This window comes from Galleria mellonella, unplaced genomic scaffold, assembly GCF_026898425.1.
Source record: "Galleria mellonella isolate WM207_F2 unplaced genomic scaffold, CSIRO_AGI_GalMel_v1 utg352, whole genome shotgun sequence".
Taxonomy (NCBI): Eukaryota; Metazoa; Arthropoda; class Insecta; order Lepidoptera; family Pyralidae; genus Galleria; species Galleria mellonella.
The window spans coordinates 1348050-1370029 of record NW_026442084.1 but is presented as its reverse complement, the minus strand read 5'-3'; the positions used below and the strand labels follow the sequence as shown (position 1 = coordinate 1370029).

At 33.4% G+C, this 21980-nt stretch overlaps 2 protein-coding genes across 6 annotated transcripts in view; one reads left to right on the top strand and one right to left on the bottom strand.

Moving 5' to 3' along the window:
• LOC113519396 (rho GTPase-activating protein 190) overlaps window positions 1–10382 on the bottom strand; it is a 47520-nt gene extending 37138 nt beyond the window's left edge. For 3 of the 5 annotated variants that reach the window (XM_031909590.2, XM_031909592.2, XM_031909593.2), the window contains exons 1-3: window positions 9693–10363; window positions 5489–5601; window positions 2514–2658 (exon numbers count right to left, since the gene is read on the bottom strand). In XM_031909590.2, coding sequence (XP_031765450.1) covers window positions 2514–2658; window positions 5489–5601; window positions 9693–9756 — 322 coding nt within the window. In that variant the 5' untranslated portion in view covers window positions 9757–10363. Of the gene's footprint in view, window positions 1–2513; window positions 2659–5488; window positions 5602–9692 lie in introns of all 5 variants that reach the window. The other 2 variants (XM_026904485.3, XM_031909591.2) reach the window with 2 other exon arrangements.
• Window positions 10383–12712: 2330 nt separating this feature from the next.
• LOC113519469 (uncharacterized) overlaps window positions 12713–21980 on the top strand; it is a 38968-nt gene continuing 29700 nt past the window's right edge. The window contains 5 exon segments of the mRNA XM_031909571.2: window positions 12713–12871; window positions 18395–18559; window positions 19235–19466; window positions 20472–20642; window positions 21768–21919. Coding sequence (XP_031765431.2) covers window positions 12785–12871; window positions 18395–18559; window positions 19235–19466; window positions 20472–20642; window positions 21768–21919 — 807 coding nt within the window. The 5' untranslated portion in view covers window positions 12713–12784.

The following is a 21980-nucleotide window of genomic DNA, read 5'->3' as shown; positions in this document are numbered from 1 at the left end:
TGTACAATCACACGTATCGACATACTTTTTTCTTTATTATATTTATTTTTACTAAATATTTCCCGCGGATATACCCGCGTGAATCAATATTTAAACTATCCTATATACTAAGTTTAGACATTAGACTACCTGTATAAGAAATTTTATACAAATTCGTCTGGCCGTTTTGGCATGGTTAATTTTAAATCTGTAATCGCATCGCGTTATGTCCCAATCGTAAATTTAAAATACTTAGGCATGACCGAGTAATAAGGATTCAAATATCCAAAGTTCTCGTCAAACATTCACTTTAATAAAATATTAGTAGGTTTCGATTTCCTATTTTTGTCTTATTATTATTTTTTTCTCGTAAATAATTATTTTGAACGCCCGCAAATTACGTCAGTGACCCATCATATGTTAATAATAAATACTAATTAGTAAGTCATTAGTTTGTGTTTTGTTATTGATTGAGCTGCAGTATATGCTGTCTTCTATTAATTTATAGCATACTAATTTTTACCTGCGACTTCGTCCGCATAACCGGAACATGTTTACTGACCTTCTCCGTGCTGTATAGTATGTGTATATCAAATTTCATAGTAACTGGTTAAGTAATTAAGAGGCTATAAGGTAACAAAATAATAAAATACCCATAAAAAAGAACGACTTCAATTGTGAAAAAAACCAGTTATTTTGATTTAAATACTAAATTACTGAAATGATTTTGATAAAGTTTCAATAATAAATACTAACGAGTAAGTCATAAATCCCATGCCCAACCAGCCAGCTAAGCGTGGCAACTATTGGCAATACCCCCCCCCCCCCCTCCTTTATGAAGGCCTATGTTTCACAGTGGATAGTTAACGGCTGATATGAAGATAATGAAGTCACAAGTTTAAAAAACTAAACTTCGATCCGACATAGAATAGGCTACCCCTTCCTTTCACGTGAATGTCGTAAGAGGCGATTAAGGGAGGGCGAGGGATGGGCAGCAGCGTCCCTCTTAACACCTCTAAAGCCCCAAGGGCAAAATTCCCCAAAGGGGAGGCTTATGTTCAGCAGTAGACAGTTAAAGGCTGATATGATGATGATGAATATATTTTAATAGTAGAAATAAAAAATATTTATAAAATCCCGTAATCATCATCTGGTAATTCTAATGACATCCAAATTAGCCGCCTATGAGACAACGCATTACATAATTTTGTTCGCTTGTGCCAAGACCCCCGCCAAGCATGGCAACTACTGGCAAAACCCCTCAAGGGGAAGGCTTATGTTCAGCAGTGGGCAGTTAAGAGCTGATATGGAAATGGATAGGATTTTTTTAATGTGAAAAATGTGTTGAATGTGTGTAATATATAATACACATATGAAGTACAAAAGGCGGTCTTATCGTTAAACCAATCTCTTCCAGACAACCTTTGCGTAGAGGAGAAAAAAAAGGCGGTAGCTATTTGACTTAATAAATATATCTAATAAAAATAAACTTGTCTTAAAAAAACATATGCAAATAATCATATGAATACCGTACACATACCTAAGTACATATAATATTACATCTAATATCAATTAAAACAGTTCATCGTGCCATTTTCTCCGCTTCTAACCTTCGGTATACAAATGATTAATTAGACGACTATCATTAGATCGTGGTGTTGGAGAAGTCTAGTCTAATCAGAATCTAATTAACACAATGATTAATGAAATCTAGACGGTTGTTGAACTGACTTATTACGAAATTTAAATCTATTATTGTAATCAAGTTGCAACAGCCATTATTCCATGAGGAGCGGATTTCCCTAGTCGCTTGTATTTATTGTCCCCCCCTAATTGTAAACATTAAAACCTATTTTAACTATTGGAATTAAGGATTGGCAGCGGCGTCCCTCTTAAAACATCCCCAAATGCTAACTACGTTTGCCAACTCGCCTGCCAAGCGTGGCAACTATTGGCAAAATCCCTCTTATGGGTGAGGTCTACGCTCAGCAGTAGACACTTAACAGCTGATATGATGGCATGATGATCACTTTTACTACTATACTGGTATTAATGGAGATATTCTCTAGTGACAGTTTCAGGTTACCTTCTATAAAAAAAATCATATAGAGCTCGCGAGAGCACGTAATACCGACATACAAATATGCGCTGGACATGACGTGCTATTATACTTGAATTTACAAGATTTGCGAGATTATAAAAAATAATAATAGATACAACTTATAGTTGTTAACGAAACAATTAGTTATTTCCGAACAGATACCATATTTAAACCTTCAAAAAAGAGCATACTCATTCTTAAAGACCGGCATCATAGTTGTAATTTCTCAAATTTTTGGGTACTTATGGGAGGCGGTAATCACTTACCATCAAGTAAGTCGCATACCCTTTGTTATAAAAAAAGTTTGCCATGCTATAGTTACTTTATTATTATTAGATAAGTTAATACTTAACCTATATTGGAAATGTTATTAAAACACATACAATATGTACTAAACGAGAGAGCGTAAAAGTAACAAGTTCAAATAGCTTACCTTTAAACGGCTGGAAACAAGCGTCGTCCACGAATTCAGTCTGCTCGATGATCTCGAACCTGTACTCTTGCTCGTCATTTTCCTTCTGCACGCTGCCCCAGTACAGGAAGTGGTCATTGTTCACCACCCGGCCGCTGAAGTCAGACTGGAACAACGAATATTAAGGGGTAACAACAAATTACAAGGAGAGAAGGGATTGATAGTAATGTGGGCTACCAGTTCCATTGCTAGCAATATAGAGTACATTGCTCAGGTCGACTTCCACGTGGTTCGCCTTGGGAACCATCATGTTAAATTCCAGGAGTATTCATCATTATGGGCTAACTGACCTGCCTTTTCATTCTCACCTATCATCCCTCACTGGTGCCCCGCCAGCGTATAATGTTAGCGCAGGCGGGGTTACCATTACATTATCATGAATTAAAAAAAGAACAACAAATAACAGGGTAAGGAGGCATAACAACAACTTAGTCAAACATGGTAACAAATGAGAGGTACTGTGTACATCACAGTGAGGCCAAATTCTAAGACAACTTTTCTAAAACCTATCTCTTAACCTAATATTATAATTTGATAATTTCGCGAATTTACCGTTTTATAGTCTATAAATCATAAACTAAAATTATAATAATTTACGCTTAAATCTATATAGAAAATTAGTTCATGTTGATAATTAAGGATTCTACTGTTGCATTAGAGCTGGAGGCTCAAATATTTTTTGTCGTTTCTAAATTTAAGATTCGGAAATTTCTACCCTTATATGGGTATATTCTTGTTGCATAAGCTTGGTTTTTAGTTTTATATACCTTACGACTAAAGATTTAAATTTTTTATAATTGACTAACTGTATCCCACATCTTTACCCGTGTGAACCAGGGAGATTATTAATATTAGGGTATAAGAGTTTCATTGCTAGCAAGGACTACCAGTCTCATTGCTGGCAATATGCTCTGTCAGGTCGACCTCCACGCGGTTCCCCCTGGCAAACCATTTTGATTATTATAATAGTTAGTTATTAAGGGCCAACTGACCTGTTTCTTTTTCATCTATCATCTATTACACTGGTGCCCAATATATTTTTTTATTAAATTTAATTATTACCTATTCAAAAAACACTGTGTGAATGAATACATAAAGTATCCTGTGTACTAAATTAGGATATAAACTACCCGTGAACAAAATCACGTTCAAACATTCAAAACCGTTCAGTAGTTTTTGCAAGAAAGAATAACAAACATTCATCCATCGTTACAAACTCTCGCATATATAATAATCATACGATCCGTGAGCCTTTTGACTCGGTAAATAAATTTATTGAAAGCAAACGTTTACTCTCGCACTGATCTCAGATGTGACTCATTATAATCAACCGCGGCTGACCGCCGACTACTGCCCGCATTCCTTTATCTGCGTAACGTACACCAAACTTCATATCGCCACTTTATTTATCTAGCTATACTGTTGTTTTATTGAAATTTATTACTGTTCTGTACCAAAGGTTACCAAAATGTAAGCCCGTTGATGCAAATAGTCAAAAGACCTTCTAGAAACTTAAAAAATAATTGCATATATTTTTTTCTGGATAACGAAAATTTACTGCGTATTTTGTCCCGTTCTTGTTTCATCATCAACACACCAGCCGTTAACTGTCTACTGCTCACCATAGGCCTCTCCCATAAATTGGGGTTTTAATAGTAGTTTCTGCTAGGCAGGTGGGTTGGCAACTGCAGTTAGCCTGTTATGTTTTAAAAGGAACGCTGTAGCCCATCCCTCGACCTCTAAGTTCCCTTAGTCGCCTCTTACGACACCCACGAGAAAAGAAGATGGCCTATTGGTAGTGCCGTGTGGTCCCGGCATAGAAGGGACCACACTGTTTTTGTCTCACATCTCTTAAAATACAAGTAATGATAAGACATCTATGTATAAACAAAGTAGGTAAATGTTAATGTATTTTTAAATAGAATATTTCAAAGTGATGTATATACTTATACGTAATATTAATTCACTACATAGTATAAAACAAAGTCGCTTTCCGTCTGTCTGTCCCTATGTATGCTTATATCTTTAAAACTACGCAACAGATTTTGTTACATTTTTTTATAGATAGAGTGATTCAAGAGGAAGGTTTATATGTATAATACATGCATAATATAGTACAGAAACTCTGATAATTTTAGGTTTCTAATGTGATGTGATGTGCACTCGTGCGAAGCCGGGGCGGGTCGCTAGTAATATCTATTACAAATGCGAAAAATTGCAACGATGGGAGAATGGATGTTTTTTTTTTTAACGGTGGCAAACAATCATACAGCCAATTTTTTGATGGTAAACGATTACTGTAGCCTATGTTTGTTACTCTATCACGAAAAAACTGCTAAAGGAATTTGAATGTTTGGTACACGGGTAAGTTATATCTTAAATTAGCATATATTTACTGATTCGCGCTATTTAGTAAGTCGCGGGATACCGCTCGTACGTAATAAAATTATGTGAGGAAAAAATAGTGCAATTTGTTTGTTTATTCCTCTTGTAAGGGTGACATCCTCATTCGTATAACCTCTGGTGTCGAGAATTTTCAGGCAAAATTCTTTGTACATGAAGGCCCGTGACGTGGCTTAATGGACGACAAATTTTTATGGCCTCCCAAGCACGGAGCAAGCTTTTTTATCCCCCCACCCCCCCACTTATATCTGCGATCAGTCAAGCACTATGATCAGATGTATTGTTTGGGGATAATAACAGAAGAGTGTGCTCCCCAGCAAGAGTACCCATAAAGATTTTTTTAAGTCTATCCTTTAGTGTATATTGACGAAGCAAGTGGCAATCATTTCTTAATAATCCAAAAATAAATTTAAACTTCAGAGACTTAGCTTCACTTAGGACACTAGACGCAGTGTTTACCATTATCCGATTAAACCGTCAAATACAAATCATACAATAAAAAATTGACAGTGCGCAATTAGCCTAAGACATACCTGACTCAAGACGGATATGTGATCGACATTGTAGTCGTCCGCGTGCGTCCGGACAAACCTATTACAAAGGCACGACTTCCCTATGCCCAGCTGACCTTTCTCCTTCTCTGTGCCTGTGAACAAAATATTGCATTATTATTATATCTTCACGCCAGGCTCTCAGACGGTAGATAAAACGAATCAAGAGCTGACATTCTTTATTTTAATATTATTAATTTACATCTTTAATCTATCTATCTATCATCTTTAATCGAAATAGCATACTCTGTTATGTCCATGGCGCTACTCATGTCTATAAGTGACGGTTACCACTTTATCTACTATAGCACCTGTAGTGTATTGTAGACCTACGAGAGACTACTATATGATCAATATATCTAACAAATTATTTGCTTTCTCCACACACAAACACACCTACGTACGATAACAGGAAGCATTCATAATAGATAACGAAATTAAATAACAATCCACGGTAGGTACGTACCGACGCCCATTCACAATTGGTAACGCCATTAGAATTGAAAGTGTTTCCTCTCATTGAAATGATTTTGAACAGTTTTAAATGACTTCCAAAAATGCTTCTCGGTTCGTCTGTATTTTTTGTTAATGGAATGGTAACGACTGCACTATCGGTATACGCTAGCGTGTTATTAGTGGATACTCACGGATGTGAAGAACAGAGGGTTTTTCTATTTAATGGATGATAAAAGAATGGTAGCTCCGCCAGTGCTAACGATGAGGGATGATAAGTGAGAATGAAAAGGCAGGCCAATTTGCTCATCATGAAACTCGTCCGTGCTGAATTCAAGATGCTCATCTTGAATTCAGCACGACGGTTTCAAGGATGGAGCACGTGGAAGTCGACGTGACAGTTTACATTGCTAGCAATGTAGTCCGCATTCCAATCAATCCCACAATCACATTCCCTCCCATTCAAAGACCCGAAAAGGTCTAAGAGAGACATCATAGGTTCAATTAACAATCACTTTAAATTTATTTGAGGAGATGTTGGGCACTGTTGAAACTTGATTAAAAAAGATTAGCAGATTACAGGGTTCACCATCAAAAACTTGGCCAGGTCCGCCAGTTAGGTTAAGGTCCACCTTGCTCTAATATGACTCTTATGAGATTTTTTAATGGATGATAATGGAATGGTGCCTCCTCCGCTCTAGCGATATACGTTTGTGCAGTGTCATTGAACCATCGACCTGATAGAATATATCGCTAGTAATGAGAAGTCCCAATTGCTGTCAATATATCCTATCAGGTCGACCACCACACGGATCCCCCTGGAAACTATCGTGACTAATTTATAGCTGAATTCATCACGATAGGCTAACTGACCTGTCTTTTCATCCTCACCTATCACCTCTCATTGGTGCCTCGCCAGTGTATACAGATGGTGCAGGTGAGCACCATGCCATTTTCACCCATTAAAAAAAACTGCCCTACTGGGGAGAAAAGATTTGGGTTTATTAGTGATGGGTTCTAACAGCCCTATTTGCTAGGAATATAGGGTATATTCCTCAAATCAGGTTGATCTCTATGGGTTCCCCCGGAAATAATTGTGGTTAATTATTGTAGAATTCTTCACAAAGGGTGGACTGACCTGCCTTCATCCTCATCTATGATCTATCATCGGTGCCCTGCCAGCGTGTTCCGATAGTAAAACGTAGGCATACTACTATAGGCATATTATATGTTATATATTATACTAAAATAAAAACTAAAATAATATAAATATAATTTTGTTAATATGGCTATATTAACAAAATGCATCTCGAGATTTAAACACAAATTCTTTTAATTTCCTCAATTTTATTTCATACTCTTATTGGAAGATCAGATTATCTTATTATCTGGTCAATTATTAGTTTGTTTACATTTTCATTACACTCTACTTAGACAATTTTTTTTTTAATACATCATACAGGATATCTTTACTAATATTTCAAATATGATAACCAGTTTATTCATTCATTACCTATTGGCACCTTAACAACTCAACTAATTGTTACATGAGTATACAATAATTATTTGGCCCAAAACCCAATGTCCAAGGCTCAAATGCCTAGAATTAACCACTAGGGTTTCTAGAAGGAACCACAGAGAGATAGGCTTGGTAGAATATTTTTTATGAAAATTAGAATGACAAACAAGCTGACAGCGTACCTGATGGAATGTGGTAACCATATATATTACTAGCAATGTAGATGACCCCTATTACTAACAATCCCTTTCCTATCTATAATAAATATTAAAATAAAAAAGAAGTGTCTAACAAAAAGAAAGTATTAGTACTGCTGATATATGAGTAAATCCCTTGTATTCATTCTTATATTAACCATTAACTGTCCACTGCTAAACATAGGCCTCTCCTATAAGGGGAGATTTTGCCAGTAGTTGCCATATTTGACAGACAGATTGGCAAATGCTGTTAGGTTTTGGAGATGTTTTTAAAAGGACACTGCCGCCTATCCCTCAACCATTACGTTTCCTTAGTCACCTTTATGACATCCACAGAAAGGAAGAGACAGCCCATTCTATGCTGGGATACAAAATCCTTGTGTACTTATCCTCTATTTTTATTGACTGGTATTTGTTATATCTTTATATATAATGACTTATATTACTTACATCATATCTAATTATACAATAGTTTTTTATTTGCATAATTAATAATTAATTGTACAAATACCATGTGTTTATGTAATATCCTTTACTATTAATCTGTGAAATAATATAACAAGGGTTTAGATATTTTTTTTTATACAACTTAGAATAGCAAATAAGCTGACGGCCCATCTGATGGAAAGTGGTAACCGTCGCCTATAGACATGAGCAGTATCACACATAGATATAAATAGATAGATAGATACTCTTTATTGTTTCCTCCAAAAAATTACAATAGTAAACATATTATAAATATAAATAATTACAAGAAATAATCACAATGAGAAAACAATGGGTGACCTTATCTCTAAGAGCGATCTCTTCATATCAACTTTTGGATGGAGAGGAGTAATTATAAACACGTAAATATACACTTAAAACTAGATTAACTTATAATTATTTTATAAATATACATATATTCCCTATATAAGTAATGTATAAAGAATGTTTGTAGTAATTTATAATACCATCTCCAAGGACAATATAAAATCATTTTGATGCTATATTATACTTATTACAGTATAATGTGAATGACAGCTGAACTTTGAAGTCATAATCAATCCAATAATCAACACAGATAGGTACTTTCTCATAAAACATTTTGTTGAATCTATAAGTTGGGTTCTGTACCAAAATAGTATAAAGAGAGGGTCCCTTTATACCATTTTGGTGTGACCATCCTTCCGTCTATCACAGTACTTTATCTGACCAACTACAAATGTTATTGATTTACCACCTTTTTTTATAAAAACAACAAACCCCTTATAAACTCATTTTAGCTATTAAACTGTTTTGTCTCTTTCTTTAGTGCTATATTTCTAATTTCAAAGAAAGTGACAAAACAATGTAAAACTTAAAATAGGTTTGCTTTAATTTTTATGACTACAGGGGTTAAAATTTAGAAGTGTTTGATATCATTGACCCATATATATAGCAATCAATTCTTTGATTGAAATCCAATATCTTTATTCAAAATTATTCTATTTTGTTTCAAATAGGCCTTAATAAAGAGGTAAACAAGCTTTATTAATATTGTTACAAAAATAATAAATGTAATTAATAACAAAATGAAACATTCAATGATTCAATTTCTGATTTGAATTACTATTAAACATCAGCAGACTATTTTATGATTGATTCGATTACTCTTTTATATACATGTTCATTAAGTTCTGTTGAAACAAGAGTATCCACTGTCCAAACACACTATACTAGTTCAAATGGGGTATCATATAAAAGGGGCTCATTTGTACATTATGAAACCATTTTTTAATCATTTTTATAAATATATTCTTTATTGCACTTAAACAATACATATAGCAATTAGTTTAACAACTTGTTAGCAATTTTTAGCAATTTTTGTGCAAGTTCAATTGACACCTAACAGTGTTTTTATGAGTTTAGTAATTTGTCATCAGTACCATGTCATAACATGCAGAGCATAATTATCGCGTGCAAACATTTAACTGCCTTAAACGAAGTAAGCAGAACAGCTGCTTGTTAAAATAGTAATAAATTATCAATAACTTACCAGACAGTCCCACCACCGACACTGTGACCAGCTTGCCGCCGGTATTATCCGACTTCTTTGCCATCTCAATCAACTCTCGATAACAAGGTAATATAAAACAAAACCACTGTATCAACTAGTACACACATCACAACACTAATCAGACTTCACTGACTTAGAAATTGGTAAATATACCTAAACACGTTTCTGCAAAATTAGAATTAATTGAAATATTAAAGAAACTGATAATAAATAAACAAAGATTTTATATTTCAATATCAACATAGATTAAATTATAAGGTATTGAAGTAGGGTCTAATCTAGGGTTGGTATGATCACCAGATGTGCCGACGGATAATGCACGCCCAACTTATTTCCATAATTCCTAATATAAAACATTATCTATAACTTGGCATTATTTTTTAAAACGATAACAAAATCATAAAAGACATTTCTAGTTTTAGGAATAACGAGTATTAAATTAAATGCCTGTGTAGAGCCCTACACTGACACGACAGATTCTAATATTTGCAACGCAGAAGTTTCACAATGATTCACTACATTACATTATTCTATTTTTTTGGTCATAAATTTAAGATCTTAAAAAGTATTCAATAAAGATATCTGTACATTCTAATGAGAATAAATAGGGGATGAAAACGCATTAATTCTTGACACAACTCTCTTTTGCTTTGTACTAAAAGCAGGGTAGCCAACATAAATATTGAATACTTTATGGCAAATAAAGTGCTATAGTCAAATATCTAATACTTTTTTATAATTTGTGTTTGGCATCTTACTGCTATCTATCAAGTACTAAAATTATATTCCTAATCTTTATTTACCAATCATTGGGATAAATTCTGAAGTATCATATTGAATTTAATTCGAGTAATTACTGTTTTATGGACTACCATAACGTTGCAATAAAGTTCCTGATTGATTATTCAAAAATGCTTAGTTATTGTTATCAAACTACAACATTAATCATGCAATGTAATACATAAAATAACAAATATTATATGATTAACTAGGGTTATTCCTTATAAGTGCAAAAAGTTACAACCAAAGAGTATACATTTTATAATGATTCAAAATTTTCAACCATTTGCTATTAAATTCATTTTTGATAATTTGTCCATTTTGCATTATAGCATAAAGACAGTTCGGAACTTTATTCAGATCAAAGCAATTTAAAAGCCAATACTAGGTTATGAGTGAAAAATTTTAGTTCTCTACAGGTATTATCCTTAGTCTATTCCTATTAGTGTGTCTTTTTTACACTACATCTTAAATTGCATTTGCCACAAAAAAAAGTAACATTTATTGTGTTCTGAAATATTATAATATATAAGTTTTTTTTTTTTTTATAATTACTATTTGCTACAATTCAATTTAAACCATAGACTTAGTAAACATATATTTCGTAGTCTAAGGTTTAAACCAATCATAACCACTTTTTATGAATTACTAGTCGTCCTAATAATTATTTTGGTATCATCACCATCTACCGAATACATTTTCTTATCTGGATTAAAATTATCTCTTAGATTTGAAGCAATATACAGTTACAACAGTTGAACATTATAATAGAAGGTAAGATAGAAGGAAGAAGGGGGAGAGGGAGACCGAGAAATAGTTACATCAGGCAGTTCAAGGAAGGAGTTGGTGTCGTGTCGTATCAAGAGGTGAAGAGACTCGAAAATCGTTGAGTAAAGACCGACAAGAGCGCAGCTCTTAAATGGATAGATAGATACAGTTACAAATATTTCATTAAAATCCGGTAAGTGATTTTTAAGATCAGCGTGAAAGAACATGTGACACGAAATATTAAGTATATCCTTTCATTGTGTATCAGTCCCACTGGATTTCAATATAAAAGCCATGAAACATTGTCCATGTTTTTTATTTTCGTATTTATACATTAATTCTACTTAAGTCTGAATGATGAAGAGCTTATAACATTATTGTTTGCTTATGTTTTGGCACAAATTAAATAGAGAAACATTTGCTATGAGCGTTCATAACTTTAGCTTATCGAAATGTGATGCATCGCAATTATTTTCTATCAGGTTGACTTACACGTGGTTCTCTCTGGAAACCATAGTAATTAATTTTTAGTGAATGCGCCAGGATTAGCTAACTAACCTGGCTTTATTAGGCGGGAAAAGCTTGTTAATAATGGGTCATATAGTTTTATTGTAAGCAATTTACTCTATCAGGTCAACCTCCACGCAGTTCCGCCTGGAAATTATCGTGATTGATTCTTGTTGAATTTATGATAAAATGCTGATTTGCTTTCATCGTTACCTATCAACCTTTATAAGTGTCCCGTCAGCATATATCGAGAGCACAGATAAAATTACTATTTCATTATCATAATATATTAACCTAACTTTGTTCTCATGGGGGGAAAGGGATTGTTAGTAATGGGTAATAACAGCCCCATTGTTAGCAATATATCGTATCAGGTCGACTTTCACGCAGTTTCTCCAGGAAACCATCGTTATTAATTCTTGTCAAATTCTTCATGATGGGCCAAATGACCTGCTTTCATCTTCACCTATTATCTATCACTGGTGCCTCGCTAGCGTATACTAATAGCGCAGGCGGCGTTATCATTCCATTTTCACCCATTAAAAAAAACTTCATTCTCATGTGGGAGAAAGGATTAATAATAGTGAGGATTGGCAACGCCATTGCTAGCAATAATATATCCTAAGTTTACTCGTTGCGGTTCCCCCTGGAAATTAATGTAATAATTTTTTTGTCATGAAAATAAATTTTTTTAGTAACGACTTAATAAGTATATTATTAAAATTTTAGTTGAAAAAGTGCTTTTTTACTTTTTAAATAAATAATGAAAAACGTTAAAAAATCATTAAATTATTTTTGTAACTTGACAGTTAATTGCGACGTTTCCGCATTTCGTTAAGTTATGAATGCTCTTATGTTATCTTTAAAGTTCATTAAAAATGAAGCAGAACTCAAAAAATGAAGTTTCTTCGTTCGTCTATTTTTTATATTGCAACACCCATTTTGACGACTACTTTGACAGCACCATTAGGAAAACACAAGCGCATAAATGTCTCCCCGCGATATTTTCCTGAGAAATGACTTCTACAAATGATGGAAAAGACGTGAAAAGTAATCAAACAAGTGGCCAAAGAGGCAAAACATATTATATTGAGCTTTATAAGGTAAGTTTAACATTAAAAATCATCAAGATTATCTCCTACTGTGAGACGCCGTTGTGGTCGTGATGTTCATTATGGCCGCCATATTTGTTAAATCCCACTCTTGTTTTCATTTAGTTCGGCTTATTTCCAAATAATATAAGATGAAATGCGATTAGGAAATAATAACTGAAGGATATCAAGTAAAAATAATATTAAAATTGTCTATACTATGATGTAACTTGAGTATGTTGTCGTCTTTATTTTGTCACTGGAAATTCCGAAATTTTCCGCATATACCTATGGAATTGTTACAAAACTGATTTTTTAACTTATAAAGTACCTCTTAAAGGTGATAAGACTTTAGTTTTTAACAGCATTCGCATATATCATTAAAGTCATGTATAATGATGGTCAGTGATTGGGTTATAGCAAAGTTATTTCATGATGCAGCCATAGCTTGATTCAGTTTAGTCACGTAGATCTTATTTACCTATGTATCATCTTAACATCACACATATTGTAGATTTTATAATACCTATTTCAAATATCCACTCAATATAATTAATTTTGAACTTTATCCCACTTGTATTAAGGGCTAGGTGTTTTGTCAACCAATTTATTTTCATGCTGATGTCATAATATTTATTTCTATGGTTGTACATACATGTTCTTACCTACCTGTTTTTATGCACCTAATTATGAATGTGTGTGGTATAGTGAACAAAAAAACATCAGTTAGGACTTATTCACTTGGGTCCTTAGTTTTAGATTTTGATAATTATTTTAATCAGTCAAAAATTTTTTGGGCAAATTGTATGTACTTAAAAGTCTCTCCAAATCAAACAATACTAATATAGTATTATATGATAGTTTGTAGAAATGTTAGGATGTTATTAGTCATGCTTGAATGACTCAACACATTTAAATAAAATTTTACACAGATATGGGACATATCCCATATTAATTAATTTGTATATACTAACTTATATTTAAAATACATAAGTTTTAAATTAGTAATCTTAGGTTTAAGCAACAATACTAAAAGGATATCATATCCAATTTCTTTTTATGTTTGCAATATTTTTAACTGTTGCAATTTTTGGGATTTTCTTTTGAAAAAAAGTATTTACAACTCTTTTGGTCATACACTAATTTTATCTGAAGTCTGTATAAAATCTTTGGAAAATTATTATCTATTATGCCTATTATAATAGTAGTTTTTATCAAAATTATTTATTTGTATTTATATATCATTAACTATCAGTTTTATTGTATACTTAGTATGTAACTATTTAATTTTATAATATTATTGAAAGTTTCTTTATATTTAATATTATCGAGGTTTTACGTTTGTGATACCAGATTATAACATGAAGTTCAAAAATAGAATAGTAAGGTTTCTCAGGGGTAAGTAGCACCCATGATGTTGCAGGTATTTATAGTTTATTAGTTAACATTAATAATTAGACATTGAAATCTATTATTATATGTATTTTGTCATATGTTGGTCATTAATAAAAAAAACATTTCTTTATTATATATTTCTAAGATGGATATTTTTTTATCTTTATTCTTTATTCTTTATTGTACACAAAACATACTGGTAATTACAATTCATTATAAACATAATGTACAAAGGCGAGCTTATCTCTAATAAGAGATTTTTTCCAGCAAAACATACTCTAACTATCTTAACCTATGTATAGTTACATTTATTTATTTATGCTTTATTGTACATTACTGTATTTACTGTATTGTACATTCCCAAAGAGGGTTGACGTCAGGCAGGTGCTCGGTTGTAAAACTAAAAACCAAATCTTTTTGTAATATGGATAAAATCATATTACACCGACCCCAAATGATTGGGATAAGGGTAGGAAGATGATGATGATTGTACATAATAGTAATATATAACAAATATGACAGATAAGCATATGTACAAAGGCAAGCTTAATTCTAAAAGTTCTCCTCCAGCAGACCCAAAATGAAAAGGAATATCATTGTTATATTAAATTTCAATTCTATTTTTATATATAATTCTTACTGATTATTATTAAAAAATATGAAAATGATTATATTTGTTATTTCCCTTTTTGATGTCTTAAGCTTATTGATGTTAACAAGGTGGCTAAGTAAATAAGGTATTGGTGTATTTTTTTTTCTTAGTTTTCCTCTCTTCCAATATTTGTCCCTATGTTTATATTATTATTTTTTACTAGCTATAATCTTTGGTTGCATCTTTGGTCGTTTCTATGATACTGATTTAAATTCAACTAGCCTTTGTTATGGTACATATATGTAAACTGTTTTTTATATTATATTATTATTTGTATAGTATAAAATATACAGAAACATGGCAATGGAAAGCAAATGATAGCAAGTAAACCCAAAGTGGAAAGAAGCATCATTATCAGCAGGCATAACAGTGTACAGTACAGTGACAGTTTACAAACAAAAAAAAGAACTAAACAAAACAAGTTTATAGCCAATTATATTATTTTTATATACATACATACTTATGTAAATATAATTATAAATATAATTATGTACTTACACATACATACATGTGAATAAAATATGTTCATGAGGGTAGAAGACACTTTTTAAGTCTGTTATTAAAATATTCACATTTTTATAACCACTATTATTCATAAAAATTAAAACCTGCATACCTATTTTAACTACAATGTTTTATCATTGTCTTTCAAATTGAGAATTTTAAAAAGAAAACAACATTTCAATAGCTAAAACAGGTTTATGGAACATTGGACATTATTATGAATAATATGGTAAGTCAGGTTCTCTTCATGCTTACCTAGTTTGCATATTCTAGGGGGGACCATACGAAAATCAATCTGATAGTATTGCTAGTAATGGGGCCCTTTGATCCCATTATTTTATATTGTTTTTCCTCCTCACTTTTAGATTATTGGAATATAAGATCTATTTTTAACTTTAATATTAAAATTGGGACTTCAAACTTTTGAAATTGCAGTTTGAAAATTATGATTTGAGCATTCTTACTAATATTAGAAATTTGAATATTAGAAAGTGAGTTTGTTTATTTATTACCTTTTAGCGTCATAATGGCTTAACAAATCACTGTAAAATTTGTGATATACATAATATAAGGGATGGAGAAGGATATAGGCTACTTTTTATCTCAATGAATATTTCCTTATCATGCGGATGAAATCGCGGGTAAAAGCTAGTTTATCCTATATATGGTGTACAGAGTAGCTATAGGTATCTGACATACAAAGTCGTAGGGATTAGCTTTGTTTGTTTTGATTTCTCTGAATTTCATCTGCTGACAAATGATTCTGACTTGAATATGATATTTGATAACAAGTTTCTAAGAATATTTGTAATATAGGTACAATGATTGTGGTTAATTTTTGCATAGCAATTGTACAGTCAAAATACTGTAATGTAATGTGTTTGTTTGGTATTCTTGATTCACTAAAGTACTTTAACTGAACCAAATTGGAGGAAAGAGGTTTGGATAACTTTGTATGGTCTTACGGCATTATTTATTTTATGTTGTAGACAGTGTTAATTTTGATGTTACTTTATTTTGCGTCGTGGATTGTACGGAAAAGGTTTCTGCAAATACCTTCTATTAGTGATAGTAAGTGGCAACACTCGTGACAACAGTAGCGTCTGCTATTGTCAGTGTCCAAATACACTTACATTGTTGTTAGTGTAGATATAGGGACAACAAAAAAGCAGCAGGTCGCATCCATCCCATTGTCTAACGTATTTTAAACCGACTTCTAAGAATAGGTTCTACTAAGAGTAGTTATTAGGTAAGAGAAGTTAGGTAATTCGTTTTTTTTTTTTAAATAGCGACCCACCTCTCTTTATCGTGGTTGTAAATTGATAAATCATTATCATTGCTTTACCTTTTAATATTTAATTGTGGTCAACGCAATATGTCTTCTTCCACAAATTCCTGTCAGTTATCACTTCTGGGTTCTCTCTTTTATGCATATCATCTTTCACACAGTCCACTTTCATACGTAACTTTAAAACATGGCTCATTTCTGCGCATGACATGATCATACCAAGACATTCTATTACTTCGCAACTTCTCCGTTACTGGTGCAACTTTTAGACTTCCCCGTACCTACTCATTTCTTATTCTGTCATTCCTTGACACCCTATACGTTCATCTCAACAATTTTTTATTGGTGGATGAAAATGTAATGGTAACCCCGCCTGCGCTAATGGGATACGCTGATGGAGCACCAGTGAAGGGTGATCGATGAGAATGAAAACAGGCCAGTTAGCCCATCATGATGAATTCATCAGGAATTAACCATGATAGTTTCCAGGGAGAACCGCGAGGATGTTGACCTGGTTGGGTATATTGCTAGCAATGGGATTTTTAGTCTCCATTACTAACATTCCCTTTTCCCCCCAATTCATTATGACTGATGAATAGCAATGAAATAAGAAGTCTATATTCTTCTCCATCTCATACAGTATGTGTATACCTAATTTTAATATGGATTGCCTAAGCCATTAAGGCGCTACAAGGTAATAAACCGACTCATAGTCACATTTTTAATATTAGTAAGGATAGTAAGTATTGCGAAGTTAAAAATAGTAGGCATCTTATGGTTATAAACAGGAAACGATACAGGTGTAATTTGTGTATAAATAGGATGACGTCTTCTAGAAAGACATTGTCTTGCGTTATTATAGTCTTTATATATATAGGTTTTTTTAAGAGATGATAATGGAATGTTGTCTGTAAGAGATTGCCCTAGCGATAAGACCGCCTTTTGTACCTTTATGTGTATATTTTAATCTGTATTTATGTTACTGTATTTCATTTGAATTATTCACTTGTCATTGTATATTTTTATTTATGGTGCAATAAAGAGTTAAATAAATAAATTTTCACCAGAAATTAACTATGATATTTCCGAAACGTGTTAATTCCTGGTGAAAGATTTTTTTAGTAATAAAAAGAGACTTCTATTTAGTCAGAGCACAAATACACAAGTGATTATGTAAAAACAAAATATTAGACTATTTAAAAAAGTGGTAAATATAAAAATCTGACAAATATTGTCATTATCATTATATTCTGAGACTTCCAACTTTTAGATTAGAACTTAGATCTTTTAATACATTAATATTCTGATTATATATAACACGAAACCAATTGGTATTATGATATTTGTATGTTGGAGTGTAAATGTACTTATTAAGTATGTTATTTACTTTGTAAGATTAAATTCACTCAATAGGGTCAATCACAGTTCTTCGTTGTTCTTTGTCGAAACTGATAAAATATTATGAAGTAGAAATACTTTGAAATTGATCGAAGTGATTTGAGTGGAAGGGGTCTGATATATATAAATAGCATAAATATATATATTGTTTCTTACATGATATTTTATCAGACCAAGATTTGATCGAGATTGAACCATGTCCTTATATGTAATTGATGACATTATAGTGTAAACCTAGCCTAAATGTAGTTTTTCATTACAAACACTCGAGGTATAATGGTCAACTTTGTTCATCCAGTCGCTGGAGGCCGGGCTGAACGAGGAGAGCTCCGTACGCGCGCGTAACAAACACGTTTGCGAGGCGTGGCGCCGCATCCACAGCCTGTGCCAGCACTCGGCGCCCACCACCCACGCGCACCTGCTCAGCTGGCTGCAGAGGCACACCGCCAGGACTGTCCTGCATGTGAGTACTGCATTCATATCATTTGGATGCACCTATTTTTTTTTATTATTATTAATACCACTTCTATAATTTCTTTTTAATTACCAAATTTTTTACTAGAGATTATAGATAGATCCTTCCTGTAACGTCGATATTTCTTCGAACCAGATGAATTGTCGATTGTATCTGATTAGGTGCTGTTCATGTCTATAGACGACAATTATCACTTTCCATCAGGTGGGCTGTTGGCATGTTTGTCATTCTAAGTAGCATAAAAAAAATTATTTCATAAAGAAACTGTCGGTACTTGCAGATCAAATTAATTTAGTATATTGATTACATTTTACCAGAGGGAGACTTTGTACAAAAGTCATTTGCTTGGGTATCTCTGTCCCATCCATGTTTCAACCGTAAAGCAGTTGTGTTTGCATGGCTGTGTTTCGGTTTGAAGGGTGGGATATGGCGTGAATTTACAGGGTATAGAGGAATAACACCTAAATTCTCAGGAATGCCAATGCATGGGGGTATCATAGGCGAAACAGTATACTCTGTTATGTCCATGGTACTGCTTATGTCTACAGGCGACGGTTACCACTTTCCATCAGGTGGGCCGTCAGCTTGTTTGCCATTCTAAATTGTATATAAAAAAAAAATACATAAAAATATTAATGTGTGTTAATTTTTAAAACCTTATAGACGGAATGGCCAAAGAGCAAAGATGAACACACGAACCTCGAAGAGGCTATCCATTCATTTGTGCAAGAGTGCCAGACAGCGATCGCTTGCCGAAATGGCATCAGTCCGCCATGGGAGAGCCAACTTCTGCAGCGAGGCGAGTGGTTCAAGAGGATCATACCAAACCCCTGGGGACACCCTGTACTTAAGGTGCTCCTGGACCCCCAGGGCACGCCACCTAGCGACAAAGAGGGTAAATATCAATACTTATTGACAATATAATTCACTCTGGGAAATTCTGTTGTGTTGATGAATCTGTCATATCCTAGTATTAGTAGTAGGAAATTCAAGATCTTAGAAGCACTATTTGTCTCGCGACTTTGTTTGTATGACCTGGATTAAAATAACCGGTGGCCGTTTCGATTCCAGCATAGAATAGATTATCCCTTCCTTTCCCGTGGGTGTCGTAAGAGGCAACTAAGGGAGCTTACGGTAGAGGGATGGGCAGCATCGTCCCTTTTAAAACTTCTGTAAAAACCTAACTGCCAAGCGTGGTAATTACTGACAAAATTCAGCTTGTGGGGAAGGCTTGTGTTCAGCAGTAGACAGTTAACGGCTGATATAATAAAAAAAAAAAGCTGTTTGCCTGCTATTTCATATGTGTAGATTTCTTCAGAGTCGGCAACTCGCACATGACAACCCTAGTGGTTTTTTTTAATGAGTGAAAATGGATTGGTAACCCCGCCCGCGCTATCGGTATACACCGACGAAGCACCAGTGAAACATGATAGGTTAGAATGAATGCAGGTCAGTTGGCCCACCATGATTAATTCGACAAGAATTATACATGATGGTTTCCAGGGGGAACCGCGAGGCGGTCGACTTGGTTGGGTATATTGCTAGCAATACGATTCTTAGTCTCCATTACTAACAATCCCTTTCCCCCTAATCAACTCTAGTGTTGCAGGTGTCCATAGGCTGCAGTGACAGTTTATCGTCAGACTCAGACATCAGTTTATCATAAATACATTCCTGTCACGCGTTTTCCATTAGAGTAGGCAGAAACAATGGATTGCCAAATTCTTTGATTCAAACAGACCTTCATTTGCTTCCTTTCTCTTGTAATTTTTTTTTAATATTTCCCATATTGTTAATACCATTTTATTATATTAATAAGATATCTCTACATTATATGATTCTATAGAAATCATCATATTAATTAATTGTCATACTTTATGTCTTTAATGCTTACTCCCAGTTCTAGAATGGCTGAAAGAGGAACGCGGGGTGATGTTTGTGACGCGGTTGCGACAGCTATCCGCGTCCAAATGCGACGACTTGGCACTGATGCTGGCCAGTAACGTCATGGACAGAGTTAGGGCTGGCATGGTGGAAATCAGTGATGTGGACCAGTTGGAGGAAGCCAAAGGTTAGTTCCACTGATTAAGATGGAATCTATATGTCATATGTTACACAGATGGTGTTGTATGTATCAGAAGTAGCTAAATTGAACTTCAGGGTTCAGTGATCAGGATATAGTGTAGGATATATTTCGAGTTCAAGTTGAAAGTACAGGTAAAATAAAAATCTTCAAAACTGAAGTGTGGGGATAAAAAATATAACAGTAATTTTATAATTAACATCATATCCATACAATAATGTAATATTTTATAATGTCCACGTGATTGGAATAAAAGTTGTTTATTTCCTCCATTCTATATTTCCCAAACTTTGTCACGATTTCTTAAATCGTTGAAGCACCAATAGGTAATAAATATTGGTTATTTGATTAGAATTAATTTGTTTGGTTTCGCTACTACTACCACTGGTTGCGAAATTAAACAAAATTATTTTATTTAAATAACCAGTGATATGGGCTTCCACAAGATAACACCTAGTTAAGTTAAATCTATACTTATAATAAATCTGTAGAGAGGTCAATTCTGTACATGAAATATATTTCCAAAATAACTATAAGGGGGTGATTAGTGATCGATACTGATGCCAAAAATGCAATCAGTAAAATTATTGTCTGTCTGTTCGTTATAGAAATAAAAACTACTCGATGGATTTTAACAAAACTTGGTATAATTATTCTTCATACTCTTGGGCAGGTATATACATGTTTTCATAAATATATAAATAAGCATAGCATTTCTAATATAGAAATGTGTCATATTACATCAAAACCTTACTTTCTATTATTACTTACTATTTGTCTATATGTCGGGCGTCATTTTGTATTATAATAAATAAGGGATTATTGCACTTTGAATCCGGTATTTAAATTTTAAATGTTTGTTGCAATAAAATAAATATGTAATGTATTTTTAGTATGTATGTATATCAATTATTACTATTACTACATTCGAATATTCTGATAATTTCCTAAGGTTTACTGGGAGAGAATGCTTTTAGCATTAAATATACAGTTTACGTGAAAGAAGTATGATCTCCAGGGTCGGAAACCAAATATTACATTTCATAAATAAGTTATATTTGATAGTCTATAGAGGCAATTAACAAAAATAAGGACATGTATATTTCTGTACAGATAACAACACCACCTCTGAAGGCGTAGAACCGACGTTCGCGGATCTGCTAAGCAGAGAGGCTGGGTTTACAATCGACGTGTGGGAGCTGATCACAGATTTGGAGTTTGTACTTTTGCACAAATGGGACAAACAGGCACAGTGCATCACATTGGTAAGTTTTTAAGGGTGAAAATGGCATGGCAACCTTGCCTGTGCTGTCGGTATACACGGGC